General features: G+C 35.0%; 1 protein-coding gene across 2 annotated transcripts in view; it reads left to right on the top strand.

Annotated features, from left to right (window-relative positions):
* The window catches only part of RASA2 (RAS p21 protein activator 2), a 117,036-nt gene that overhangs the window by 21,934 nt on the left and 79,905 nt on the right, over positions 1 to 15,197 (top strand). For both annotated transcript variants that reach the window (XM_076005021.1, XM_076005019.1), the window contains exons 2-3: positions 2,461 to 2,578; positions 7,829 to 7,932. In XM_076005021.1, coding sequence (XP_075861136.1) covers positions 2,461 to 2,578; positions 7,829 to 7,932 — 222 coding nt within the window. The remainder of the gene's footprint in view (positions 1 to 2,460; positions 2,579 to 7,828; positions 7,933 to 15,197) is intronic.

Genomic DNA, 15,197 nt, shown 5'->3' with positions numbered 1-15,197 from the left:
AGATGAATGAGCTTTGGATAAGAAGAGGTATATCTAGTCTTTGGAGATAGAAGGAAATGGATGTATACAGATTCAGATATATATTATTTTTATGTGTTATTTTTCCTTCATGGAACCAGTTTATTTGTAAGGACTAACCCATTTTAGGCAATTGTGGGTTCATTTAAAAAATTCAATTCCTTGATTCTGACTTGAGACGAACATAAATTTGTTTCTTCCATTTAAGTGGTAACTTTTTAAAATACTCTCTCAATAATAAATTTAATAACAAGAGTACATTACTGATACCTTTCCATTGGTTTTCTTATTTTAGCTTTTATAAATTACTTGTTTACTGAATTGTTTATATGTGTTTCTTAGGTTTCTGCTAGACTTCTTTGAAAGATATTGGTTCAAATGGCCTTTAAAGTTGAAAGAAAGATACTTAGGTTTATATAATTCAAACCTTCATCAGGAAACCCATGCTTCAGTGATTTGTCTGAAGTCATGCAGCTGCTTAGTAGCAGAGTTAAAACAGGAATATTGGTTTTATGATTCTTAGGATAATGCTCTTTCTTTTATGCCAACTATATTACTTTCCTAGTATACTGGTGGTTTAGTATACTAGCACGCACACTTTTGTGTATCCATTTGGCCCATGAGTATCTCAGGAGAACCTCAAAACTAGGCTTACTGGGTTCTTTAATATCCATTCATTCAACAGATATTTCTCAGGTGTCTACTATTTGACAATCACTTAATAGATCTTAGTGATCAACAAGTTCCCAGGCTTTAAGAATGGGAGAACCAAAAAGTAAACACTTAAGTAAAAATTAGCAGAGGTTTAAATAGTTATGACTGCTATCAAGGAAACACAACAGAGAAATAGAATATGGTAGCAGGATTATCTATTTTAGATAGAATGGTCAGGGAAGATTTCTGCAATAGTGACATTTGAGCTGAGACCTGAATGATAAGAAAGCACCAACTATGTGAAGTTCTAGGGGTAGAGTGTTTCAGGCAGAGGCCCTAAGCTTGAACGTGATGAATGGTTGGCATGTTTGATGAATGGAAAGAAAGTGAATATTATAGGGGGTGGGGGTTTAGGGGAGCAGTGGGAGGAGAAGAGGTCAGAGTGGACAGTTCAGTAGGATTGTGTAGAGCACAGTATAGAAGTGGGACTTTATTCTCAGTGAAATGGTACGGTATTGGAGCAGAAGAGTGACTGACCTGAATAATATGTTTAAAAGCTCATACTGCTTGATGGAGAGTTGACTGTAGGATGGGCAAAAGTAGAAACAGAGACACCAATAAGGAAACTGTCATGTTTGTCCAAATGAGAGATTATAATGGCTTGGACTTGGTGCCAGTGAAGGCAAGAAGAAGTGATTGGATTTGGGATTTATTTTGGAGGTCTGCTGGATTTCCTGCTGAGGGACTGGTATGGGGAAAGAACATATTTTGGGGGAGGGGGGAAGTCAGATAGTTTGTCTGGAACTTGTTAAATTCGAGATGCCTCCTGGATTCCAAGAAGGCAGTTTAATACTCATATCTGGTGTTGAGAAGGAGAGGTCAGATCTGGAGATACAAATCTGGGAGGCATCAGCATTAACACCGTATACTGCAGGAGTTTGCATAGAGAAGGAAGAGAAGGTGGTCCAAAACTGAGTCTTGAGGCATTGCAACATGTTCCACATGGGAGAAGTCAGCAGAAGGCCAGTGATACAGGAGGAAAGCCAGAAACACTGTGCTGTGGAAGCCAGGAGAAGAGAGCATTTTAAAGAAGGATGTTATTGTTCACTTGTGTTAAATAGTGCTGCAAAGTCAGGTGTGATGCAAACAGAGAAATGACCATTGGATTTGGTGGTATGGAGGGCACTGGTGAACTCAGCTAGAGCAGTCTCAGTGTTACAGTAGAGACAGAAGCTGATTAGAGAGGATTGAAGAATGAATGAAAAGAGAAAATAGAAACAACGACCAGAGATAATGCTTTTGAGAAGTTTTGAGAAAGGAGTCTAGAAACGGAATGATATCAAGAGGGAGGAGGTGGCATCAAGGAAGACTTTTTTTATTTTTGTTTGCTTTTTTAAAATTGGGAAATTTGCATGCATGTTTAGTGCTGGACAGAATGATCAGGAACTAATGCTGATTCAGGAAAGAAAGATTAATTGTGGAGTGAAGTTGTTGGAGTAGCACTGGTGGGATGGGATACAGAGCACAAGTAGGAGGATTGCCCTTTCATAGGAGTGGTGATGCTGTGATGTAAAATAAAAAAGGGACCTCAGATGTCGCTTAACATAGGCCCTCCTTTCAGTCTTACTGGTCTCCTTTAGACAAAGTTGATTACTTGTGTTTTAATTACTTGTGTTTTTTTCCTGTGCCACATGTTATACGTTCTTTTAAATTGAATTCATCCTATATAAGGCTTAGCAGGAAGCAGCTGCTAATAATTAACACTAATTTTAATTTTTGTGCCAACAGGTGAAGCGAAAAATTTGTTGCCATATCTTGGACCCAACAAAATGAGAGATTGTTTTTGTACCATCAATTTGGACCAGGAAGAAGTTTATCGTACCCAAGTTGTTGAAAAATCTTTAAGGTTGGTGGAAAAATTGGTAAATTGTCATTATATATATTGATTAATAAATTTTATGCATTTTTCAGATTGTTATCATAAAGAGGACTTTCTTCTTTTGAAACTTTTACTTTTCTTTTACATTCTGAATTTCTTTTTAGAATTACAGTATGTCAGAGATAGAGGGAGCCTTAATGTTCATTAGGCCAGAATGTCCACCTTATGCTTGGTTCTTTCTGACAAGAGCTTTGACAAGTGGTCATCTGACATTTACATAGTAATGTTCCAGTGACCAAGGAGCTCACTGCTTCCTAAGCAGCCTGTTCAGTCTTTGAACTATTCTGACTCTTAGAAAGCTCTTATATTTAGTTGATTAATGTTTATTAAAATGAGAGCCTACTATATATCAATAATTTACTGGGTTCTATTTATTCATACGTCCATGAGAACACAGTAGACACAGCAGTTGCCTTCATGTGACTTTTCATTGCCTCAAAATATATCTTCCTCTTAATTGTCCCTAATTCTATTCCTTGGATTTCTGTAGAACAAGTTTCTTTCATATGACACTCTTTCAAGTTTTTGAAAACGACTATCATATACCTCCGTCTGTTCTCTAGGCTAAAGTTTTCCTATTCGTTTGAACTTTCCTCAAAGTACATTATTATTTTGTTTCTCTAAAGAATAAATTACTTCTTAAAGTTCATATAAGTCACTTAGCTTAGTAGTGCATTGTCAAGAAATGAATTTTCATCTTTGAAAGTGTAATTGCACCTTGAAAGTATCATAATAAATTCTAGTCAATGAAATTGTAATATGCCACCTCTTCCCTATAGCAGCGTTTGTGGACATAATTTTGGTGCAGAGCTGTGCTGGTAGGATGCAGTCTTGTTCAGAGATAAGAGTCACAACAAGGGTACAGGGAATTATTGGAATGAGCATGTGGTGGATGAAATAATGAGTGCCATGACTTATGTGAATTGTATTTTAGACCAGTTGCATTTCAGGGATCTGTTTTTGATGCCTTTTTATTCAGCATTTTTTCCCCTTAAGATTTTATGTTTTCTAAAGTTTCCCTTTATGTCTTTTTTTCAATTTTTATAATTTTGAATATCTATTGAGTTGTTGATAAGAAAAGTATTATATAAAACTGAAAATACTTTAGTAGCCCAAAAAGATTCGAAGTAATAAGTCAATTGTGCCTATTGTATTAGAGTTTTGGTGTTCTTTATATTTTATAAATATAAATTTATATATATATAATGTTTTATTTATATTTATAAATGATGAAACTGAGTCACTGAAAGGATGAATAATTTGCCCTATAATACATGAATTTAGAAGCAAAACTGAGATTGGAGACCTGAAACTATTTAAATCTCAATTTGTTATTTAACATACACTGATTCTGTATCACACAATAATTAGTGATATACAAAACTAACGAATAACTGCCAATTAATTGGATACTTTGGGTTGATTCTAATATGTAGCCTTGCAAATGAGTAATTTAAATTAGTCCTCCTTTTTTTTTTTTTTTTCCACCCTTGCCTTTCCAGATATTTGTGTTGGGGAAAAAGATGAACCCAGTTTTCTTTATCTACCTTAAATTATTTTTATAGATGCACAGCAACTTGGGAAAATATTTTAAAGCTAGCAGTGGCTACCTTAGGTTATTTAAATATAGTAGATGCTTCTTGGGTTCTAGATGCTCCTGGCATTTTCCCTTGTGGAATAGGAAGAAAGAATCTAATAAAAACCCTTGCTCATCTTGTTTTCATTTCAGTATTTTCTACTCTTGTGGGTATTTATGATAAGCTGGTAAGCCAAAAGTCAGTAGATGCCATTTGGATTTGTTATGGGTTCTAGACAGTATATGTAGTCTGGATATAGAATTTTCATAATAGGTGAACAGGAGTCACATATGGAAACTATAGCTCCTAAACCACTCCCTCAAATCCTTTTAGGAAATAGGTGATATATATAAACAGCATAACAATGATACTATTTGTACCCAGTGCTTCTCTTGCCCATGTCAGGAACTTCCTCAGGAGTCATATGTATGATCATAAGTCAGTGGTACCAGTACAGTATATTTTTTTTTTAATTTTTTTTTTATTTTGGCATATTATGGGGGTACAGATTTTAAGGTTTCAATAAATGCCCATTTCCCCCCCTCCCCCCAAAAGTCTGAGTCTCCATCATGACCATCCCCCAGATGGTGCACATCTCACTCATTGTGTATGTATATACCCGCCCCCCTCCCTAGTACAGTATATTTTTAAAACAGTGTAAATTTACTCACGGCTCCTTACCAACCTTGTTAAAAATTTTCTTCAAATGGATTAATTTATTTTTTTTAATAACATGAAGATATGGCTAGATTGTGATGATACAATGATACAGATGACTTAATAATTCTCATGTTGTTCTTTTTGGCTTAATGTACTTAAAAATAATAATTGGGCCAGATGTGGTGGCTCATGCCTGTAAACCCAGAACTTTGGCAGGCTAAGGTAGGAGGGTCACTTGAGTCCAGGAGTTCAAGACCAGCCTGGGCAACATAGCAAGACTTCATCTCTACACAGAATAAAAAAAAAATTAGCTGGCATGGTCATACATGCCTATAGTCCCAGTTACTTGGGAGGCTGAGGCAGGAGGATCACTTGAGCCAGGAGTTCAAAGCTGCAGTGAGCTATGATTGGGCCACTACACTCCACCCTGGCCAACAGAGCAAGATCCTGACTCTAAAAAATCATAATAATATTTCAATATGCATGTGTGATTTATAAAGAAAATTCTCTGTTTTATAATTATTTATAAAATGATATGAAGAGAAATACACATCATGTCTTTACCTAATAGTTGTTTTTGCTTTGGTTTCTATGTTGAGATTAATTAGAAGACTCCAGTTACTTTGATAGGCTAACTTTAAAAAGTTTATTTTGGTTACATTTAAGGGAAAAACAGTAACAAAGTTGATCAGGCATTATAGCAACTAAAAAGCTGAGCCACCTGTTATTTCTGAGTCACAAATAACTTATGTAGGAGTATTTTACTTTCTCTTTTAGTTATGACATCTTAAAAATATCACATTTCATAATGATATTTATCTTTTTTGTTCTTTAAACATTCTTAGGAAAGATACACTCTTGACAGAGACATTCACTAGCATTTCAGAGATTCATGTCTTCATAGAAGAATTTAAATTTGTCAAAATAGCAATCTTAAAATGAACTTGTAAAGACAAGCTATTTCACAGGAAAAAATCTTTGCAACTTGGGAGTAGGGAAAGGTTTCTTTAGAATACAAAAAGTGCTAACCATAAAAGAAGAAAATTGATAAATTAAATTTTCTCAAATTAGAGGCTCCTGTTCTTCAAAAGACACCGTCAAGAAAATTAAATAGCAAGCCATCCCTAGGATAACATTTTCTGACAAAAGGACGTGTACACAGACTTTATTTTAAAACAAAACAAAAAAACTAGTAACTCAGTAAGAAGACAGACAACCATTTAAAATATGGGGAGAAGACTTGAACAGATATTTCACAGAAGATGATATATGAATGGCCAAGAAGCATATGGAAAAGATATTCAACATCATTAGTAGTCAGGGAAATTCAGTTTAAAACTATTTCTGGTCCAGGCGCGGTGGCTCACACCTGTAATCCTAGCACTTTGGGAGGCCAAAGCAGGAGGATCGCTTGAAGCCAGGAGTTTGAGACCAGCCTGAGCAACATAGCGAGACACCATCTCTACAAAAAATAGAAAATTTAGCCAGGCATGGTGGCACATGCCTGTAGTCCCTGCTACTCAGGAGGCTGAGGCAGGAGGATCACTTTAGCCAGGAGTTTGAGGTTGCAGTGAGCTGTGATGTTGCCACTGTACTCTAGCCCAAGCAACACAGTAAGACTCTGTCTCAAATGAACAAAACAAACCCAAAAAACCATTTTTGTCACTGTAGATTCTAGAAAATAATCTGCAATGATAGAAATCATTGCCTGTGCGAGTATGGTAGGGGCAATTACAAAGGGTCACCAGGGAATTTGGGGGGAGGTAAAAATGTTTTAAGTCTTAATTAGGGTAAGATTACATAGGTGTATAAATTGATCATGTCACATTCCCTAGAATAGCTAAAATTAAAAACATTGTTAGTACCAAGATGTGAGCAACTGGAATATTGCTACTAGGAGTGTAAAATGGTACAACCACTTTGGAAAACAGTTTGATAGTTTCTTGTAAATTAAATGCTCACCTTTAACTCAACAATTTCAGTCACCCAAAAAAGTTGAAAGCATATGGCTAGAAAAAGCCTTGTGTAAATTTTATAGCAACATTATTTTTAAGAGCCCAAACTGAAAACAAGTCAAATGATATCACTGGGAGAATGGATTGTGGCATACAGTAGAATACTCACCAGTTAAAACAAATGAACTCTACTATATACACAAGAACGTGGAAAAAATCTCACAGGCATTAAGCTGAGTGAAAAAAGCCAGACATAAGAGTATATATGATTCCTTTTATGTGAAATTCTTGGACAGATATATAATGATAGAAAGCAGATCACTGGTTGCCTGTGGCAGGTATGGGGGGTAAATGCAGAGGGGCATAAGATAACTTTCTCAGGAGATAGCAGTTTTCTATATTTTGATTGAGGTGAAGGCTATACAGATTTATAAATTTATCAAAAGTCATCAACCTCTATACTTTAAATTAGATTGTATTATATGTAATTTATACCTCAATGAAGTTGATTTTTTTTTTGCTGCTCCCCCAATAAAGTTGATTTTTAAAATAGCTTGTTTTAATTTTGAAAATATATTTTTAAAGTAACATTTTGTGTAACATTACCCATTTTATATATTAATGTATTAGTTTGATTAAGGTAACTTTACATATTTTTAAGACAGTGATGGTGTGAATGACTCTGTCCTCAGCTCTCATTTAGGTCCACTTTAGGTGAGTGTGATCTCAGGCAAGAACTGTATCTTTTGTCTACAGGACTCCTGAAGAGCTTTGTTCAGAACTCTTCCTGGCAACGTAGGTTTTCTCAGAGTTCAGCTTGGTTTGCATAGAACATAGTTGAAACTTAGCATTGGGAATGATTTGGAACTTTTGAAGTTCTTTTCCGTGACCTTTTAGTTTACAATTTCATCAACCTTATTGAAAGTGATATTGAGTAGTAATATTATTAATAGTGATATCAGCCAATTTTTATTAAATTATTTGATACTATTTGAAGTAATGAGCTTCCCCCCTTTTCTCTTTAGCCCATTTTTCAGTGAAGAATTTTACTTTGAGATTCCAAGAACTTTCCAGTATTTGTCTTTCTATGTTTATGATAAGAATGTTTTGCAAAGAGACCTTCGCATAGGTACGTACTATTTACAGTTATCTTTAATCACAACATTGGTGTTTCTATTCTTTCTTTAAGTGTAAAGTGTTGAAAAACTGAGGAATAATATATGCCCTACATTTCTAATCCTTTATCTAGACTTCATGTTCATTTGTGAATATGATCTTTAATTTGTATGTTCAGTTTAGATGGCACTTCCTTAGGGAGGCCTTTACTGATTTCCTAGTCAATGTGCATATGTTTCCATACTACCAGATGGTTCCCTTTCCTTGGTACTCAGTATGCTCATTCATTAGTTCTTTGTTTAATATCTAAATTCTCTAGTTAAATGTGATATTTATGAGGGCAGAGACTGTCTTACTAAATGTAAGGCACAGTGCCTTACATTTAGTAAATGTTAGATAAGTATTTGAGTGATTCAAATAATGATTTTGTACAAAGGTTGCAGTATTGATGCCTCCAAAGAACATGTGTTTTTGAGGTTTTTCTAATGGAGGTAATAATTCACTTTAATCTAGTTATAGTTTTCTTTCTATCCATATTGGTGATCAGTAAATATATTTCTTAAATAATTGTCTGATACTGGGGTGCAGTCTTGTGGGCATAGACTAGACCAAAGCTGACTGGCCACCTATTTGTCACATTCATGGTCTTTGTAACACTATCTTTGTATTTTAATAATAGGCAGAAGTCTAATTTACATTGTCCTCTCTTTTTTTAGTGTCTTGAGTTTCATCGTCTCCATCTCCTTTCTGGTTTGAAACATTGTCAAGTCTCCTACAGCTTAAAAATTAAGCTTTATTTGACTTTGTTCTCTTAACTAACTTCTAATGTTTCTCTGCTTTTGCTATTGAACTTCTTAACAAATGGTCTATATCCATACTCTGCTTACTACCTATTTCTTTTTAAATATCTGTAATCTGGCTTCCACATTTTTCTAAAAACCCTTTTTTGAAGTTTATTACTATCATTTTAAAGCAAATCAAATCACCTTTTAAAACAATATATTTTTCTTAATCATAAAGCTATTACATGCTCTTAGTGACTGATAATTACTCTATACAGGAATAACTACAATTAATAATTTGGTATATTTCTGCTCATATTTTTTATTTTATGCATTTATACTGCTACATTATACTATTCAGCTTTTTCCCCTTTTTTCCTTAATATCATCTAATGATCCTTTCTGCATATCACTAATATTTTTCAAAAATATGGCAGACCGCAGTGGCTCACGCCTATAATCTTAGCACTTTGGGAGGCCGAGGCGGGCAGATTACTCAAGGTGAGGAGTTTGAAACCATCCTGAGCAAGAGCGAGACCCCGTCTTTACTAAAAATAGAAAGAAATTAATTCGCCAACTAAAAATATATAGAAAAAAAAATTAGCCCGGGCATGGTGGCACATGCTTGTAGTCCCAGCTACTCAGGAGGCTGAAGCAGAAGGATTGCTTGAGCCCAGGAGTTTCAGGTTGCTGTGAGCGAGGCTGATGCCACGGCACTCTAGTCCAGGTAACAGAGTGAGACTCTGTCTCAAAAAAAAAAATTTTTTTTTTTTTTATATAATATCCTTTGTATAAAACCTCTGTGGAAAGCAATATGGAGACACCTCAGAGCAATACAGGTTGATCTCCCATTTGATCCAGCAATCCCATTACTGGGCATCTACCCAAAAGAAGAAAAGTCACTCTATAAAAAAGACACCTGCACTTGAATGTTTATAGCAGCACAATTCACAATTGCAAAGATGTGAAAACAACCCAAGTGCCCATCAATACATGAGTGGATTAATAAAATGTGGTATATGTATACCATGGAGTACTATTCATCAGTGATATAGCACCTCTTGTATTTTCCTGGATAGAGCTGGAACCCATTGTATTAAGTGAAGTATCCTAAGAATGGAAAAACAAGCACCACATGTACTCACCAGCAAATCGTTATTAACTGATCAACACCTAAGTGGATATATAGGAATAACATTTATCGGGTGTCAGGCAGGTGGGGGGGGATGGGTATATAAATACATAATGAGTGTGATGCGAACCAACTGGGATTTGCTTGAAACTCTGACTCGGGGTGGGGGAAGCAAGGACAATATATGTAACCTTAACATTTGTACCCCCATAATATGCTGAAAATAAATAAATAAAAATGTATTATTTTAATCATTCCCTTGTTGAACATTTATGTTTCCAAATTTTTGATATTCCAAATGGTGTTACTATGAACAAATATCCTTTTGCATAAATTTTTGCATGTCTCTTTTCCCTTAGGATAAATTCCTGGAAGTGAAAATTGGGTCAAAGGGTATGAATATTTTTGTGATTTCCTCTATATATTTCCACATTGGCCCCCAGAAATATTGTACTAATTTTCATTTCCCCAAGGATGTCATGGACATAGCCATTTCACCACACCCTAGCCATTCTTAGATGTTATCATTGAAAAAAGAATTTGCCAATATGATAGGCAAAAAATAATGTTATTTTAACTTTTTCTGATTTTGAGGAAATTCGAGGAATTTTTCATATGTTTTATTGATCTTTACATTTTTCTTCTGTGAATTGTTTGGTTAGAGTTACTTTTATTTATTCTAAAGCATTCTTATTTGTTAGATATGTTAACTTTTGTCTGCTGTATATGTACCAAATACTTCTCTCTCACAAAAGTTATTTTCTTAGTTTTTATCCTCATCTGCCTCTGTATCGCATTTGACTCTCTTGATTGCTTATTCAACTTGTTAAAAGTCAAGTAGTAGATATTTTAACAGTGTTGTATTTTTTTAGATGTCTTTCTCCTTCTGTCTACTTCTTTACTTATATGCAGACTCTCTTGTTTCTAGCAAACCCTTAATTATGGATCACCCCTCAGGCTTCATCTTCAGTTCAATTAAGCATTTACCACATACTTCCATGTGGCATAAAAAGGATGAGACATTTAAGATTTTAAGATGAATAAGACTCAGGTTGCTCCCATGCTGTCAGAGAGGCAATCTTGTCGTCTCATACTAATATATTAGGGTCTATGCTGGGTGTATGAGCAAAGTACATGGGGCATTCAAGGGAGAACAGCTAATTTTGTTTGGTAGGGGATTAACAGAGACTACCAGGTTGGAAAAGGAAGAACAATTTTGAGATGTTAGGGATTGGCAGAAGCAGAGGGGAAAAGTGAATCTTATATTTGTGGTATGTCTGCTGAAGTATACTTACGAGGAGGATGATAGAAGGTGAAGCTGGGACTATAAATTAAAACCAAGCTGTGATGAACCCTGTAGAAACCATCCCAAAATCCAAAAGGTAAGGAATTTGGAGACATTGGTTTTGAACCTTTTGAGAATACATGTAATTATATATAACTATGTATATATATATATGCATACATACACATAATTATACTTTATATGTGTAATCTGTATGCATTGACTTTATAGTTTGGAAGTTGCTGTTGTAGGCAATAGGAAGTTGGTGATTTAGAATAGGTAGAAATTAGAGGCACAGTGATGGAAAAGGAGACTATTATCAAATGAGATGAATAGAGAAGTGGCAGTGGAAATGCAGTGGAAGGAATGTACTTCAGAGGTTTCAAATAGAATTTAGGGACCAAGGGGATGGAGGGAGTGTGAGAAGAGAGAATTAAAAATGGTCTTGTTTTTTCTTTGGCTGTCATTAACTGAGATAAGGAACACAGTGAGAAGCATTCAGTTTTGAGAGGAGGGGTTAGAAAGGGAGAGGATGGCTTTGATTTCAAGCAAATTAAACTTGCATTACCTGGGGAACATCTTAATGGACATTTTGGTTGACAGTTGGAAATATAGATCTGAAGCTTAGATAGAGAAAAGAAGAACTGGAGACATAGATTTGAGAGTTACTAGCACTGAGTGATACTTGAAGCTTGTGCTGGAATGGATGAAATTACCTGGCAGCAGATAAGGATGGTTTCAGGGAAAAAGGCTTCAGCAAAGATTGAGAAGGCATATCTGGGAGGTAGGAAGAGAGATGAAAGAGATTAATATTACAGAACAATTAGATAGAGTAGGATAAGGATTGGATAGGGACTATTGGTAGTTATTAGCAACCCTTGAGAGAGAGGATATAACTTTGACCATCATGATATCTTGTTAAGAAAATGTTTAGTAAGTTTCATTGTCCCTTTACACATGTTATGGTCTTCATATAGTATTTCTTGAAAAGGCCCTTTAGTTGAGGTTTATAATTATGATTTCCAAATTTGCCTTTATTTTTTGTTTATTTTTAAAGTAAAAGTCAATTTTAAATAAAATAATTTTTAATAAAAGTCAGTTCTTTATGAAATGGTGTCAGAAAGTCATAATGTTTGGTATGAGAACTTGTTTTCTTAAATAAGTTTTTGGGGTTTTTTTTGAGACAGAGTCTTGCTCTGTCACCCTGGCTGGAGTGCAGTGGCATGATCAATCTCACTACAACCTCAAACTCCTGGGCTCAAGCGATCCTCCTCCTCAGCCTCCCAAGTAGCTGGGACTATAGGCGAGTACCACCACACCCAGCTAATATTTTCTGTTTTTAGTAGAGATAGGTCTCACTCTTGCCCAGGCTGGTCTCAAACTCTTGAGCTCAAGTGATCCTCCTGCCTTGGCCTCCTAGAATGCTAGGATTATAGGCTTGAGCCACTGTGCCCAGCCAATAAGTTTATTCTTATCATGGGATAAATGTTCTCCTTTTAGTGGGAAATTTGTTTTCCTTTTACATATAGAATTGTTATTAAAGTATATATAGTATGTTATCCTTTCGGATTAGAAAATAGTCTTGATGTTTTTACTTTTAAGTTTTTAACATTTTTGTAGTTTAACATGTTTTCTTTTGTCATTAACTTAGAGTTGTTTTTGTTTTTTTAAATTGTGAGCTATTGGAAATTGAGTTCCCTAAATTATTTTATAATTCTGAATTGACCAATTGTAGATTAAACAGTGACATAGTGTTTTTTGGAAATGAAATTTGAGCTAGAGTTGAGAGAACCATCTTTTAAATTTAAGATCTGAGAATGTGTATTAGTCAAGTATAGCTTTAAGAGCTTGTTTATTTTTAATTATATAAGTAATATATGCATTTTGTCTGTAAAACTTTTTAAATTATGGCATTATAGATAATACTGAATTACTTTTGACCACTGCCCTCTCCCAGTCCTCTTCCCAGAGGTAATAATTATTATCAGTTTGGGGCATAATTGTTTATATTAGGCATCTTTCTATGCCAGGAACAGTTAGTGCAAAAACTGAATTATAGATTAATTAAAAACTTGAGAACTAGCATCCATGCTACAAAAAGATAGGAAATTGTAAAGTTAAGGTGTCTTTTACTGTGTGATATATTTTCTTAATGTATAGTGTCTTCTTAAAAAGAAAGAAAAAGAGAAAAACTTTAAGCATATATTTTCATTTCAAATGAAGATTCTAGTAATATTGAAATTAAAACAAGAATTTTACCTCCTAATATGTATTTTCTAATTGTTTTATTTTTTAAGGGAATCTAGAGCTCAAACAAATAATCTGCGACTATCTTAGTAGATTTTGGCAGCTTATTTTTCTTTCCCCTTATTTCAGATCTATGTGGAGATAAGAGGATTTTACTAGGATATTGGAGACCTTAATTCCAGTTATGACTCATTAACTGTCCATGTTACCTTTATTGAGTCATTTTCCTAGACTTTATAATTTAAAGCTGGGTTTAAAATAGCTAATGTCTTTTCCAACTCTTTGAATTGTAGTTTCTACTGGCAGTAGCTCCTAAGTCAAATCACTGTTTAGAAATTGCCTATAACTACACTTTGGTGTCTGCAATGGGACTATATCAGTTGCCTATTGCTATATAACAAATGACTCCAGTATTTTGTGGCTTAATACAATAACCATGTATTTGCTCATGATCCTATGTGTTGTCAGTTTGGGCTGAGCTCAGCTGGGTGGTTCTTCTGCTAGTCTTATCTAGGGTCACTAATGTGCAGTTATCTGGTAGATTGATGAGGAGCTGGATGATCTGACTCATATGTCTGATGGTTGGTGTCAGCTATTAGCTGGACCTCTCTCTCTCCACAGGATCTCATGGTTGGTTCCAAGAGGTGAAGCCCTTCTGCACAAGTGTATCACATTTGTTGATGTCCCATTGGTAAAAGCAAGTTATTTAGCCAACACCAGAGTCAGTGCTGAAGGGGACCACACGATGGCATAGATACCAGGAAGCATGTTTTATTGGAAGTCTACCACAGAGATCAAAATGCATCCACCTAAACCCTGTACACTAAGGAGTCTAAGTGTCACCATTGGCTCTGAATTGCTGCTGTTGGCTATCTGTCAGAATTTGTTCATTCCTTTTGTTCTATTTCATTTTACATAGGCATTAGTTCTTGTCACTATTCTTACTGACTCTTTCAGCCATTTCTGCTAGTGCCCAAGTGAGAACAGAACTGTCAGGATATTGCCAGTTGGTAAACTGTATCAGGTTGAAATTTCTAAGAATATATTGTATCTAAAAACGGGACCCAAGGATAACACAGTATTTATTGATGGAAAGAAAATGCTGCTTTAAAATGGTATTGCAAAGCTAAGAATACTTTTTTTACTTAAGGACCAACAAAGGTTGTTTCTGTGCCCACAGTTCCTTCATTTCTTTTTGTGTTTCCTTTTCTTGTCTGATTTTAGGGAACTAATACAGCATCTAGTGTGTGTATGTTTTCTTTTCCTGTCTATGAGTTTATCAGGCCAATGGGGAAATGAAATAATGCCTTTAAATGATTTGTTGACAAGTTTGTTCCTGGTTGTTTTCCTTGAGGTTGGTGATTTCATGACTATTGAAATAATTAATTAACTTTGCTTAAAATAGTAAACACTTAACTAAAACAATCTTTGGGAACATTAGGGGCACAGAATAGGTTTTTAAGATCATTAGATTTAAAAGTCATTTCCAATGCAGAGGAGCCAAATCAGATATAGAGTTCAAGTAATTCACCCAAGATCACACAGCTAATAAGTAACAGAATTGACACAGGTTGCCAAATTAGTGTTTGTGTTGGAAGGAACATAGGGATACCTCAGTTTTGAAATCTGTCTTCAGCACTTGTTGGTGGGCAGGTTTTTAAATAATACTCAACTTCCTTCATCTGTAAAATATTGATCATACCCTGTATCTCCAAGATTGTTAGGAAGATTAAACAAGAAAATATGTAAGAATGTCTGCTACCCGGAAGATGTTCAGTAAATGCTGCCTTTTCTTTCAATTCAATGCTCTTTCCACTGTATTAGGCTGCCTA

The sequence above is a fragment of the Microcebus murinus genome, chromosome 1 (assembly GCF_040939455.1).
Source record: "Microcebus murinus isolate Inina chromosome 1, M.murinus_Inina_mat1.0, whole genome shotgun sequence".
Lineage (NCBI taxonomy): Eukaryota > Metazoa > Chordata > Mammalia > Primates > Cheirogaleidae > Microcebus > Microcebus murinus.
This window is presented reverse-complemented; position numbering and strand designations above follow the sequence as displayed.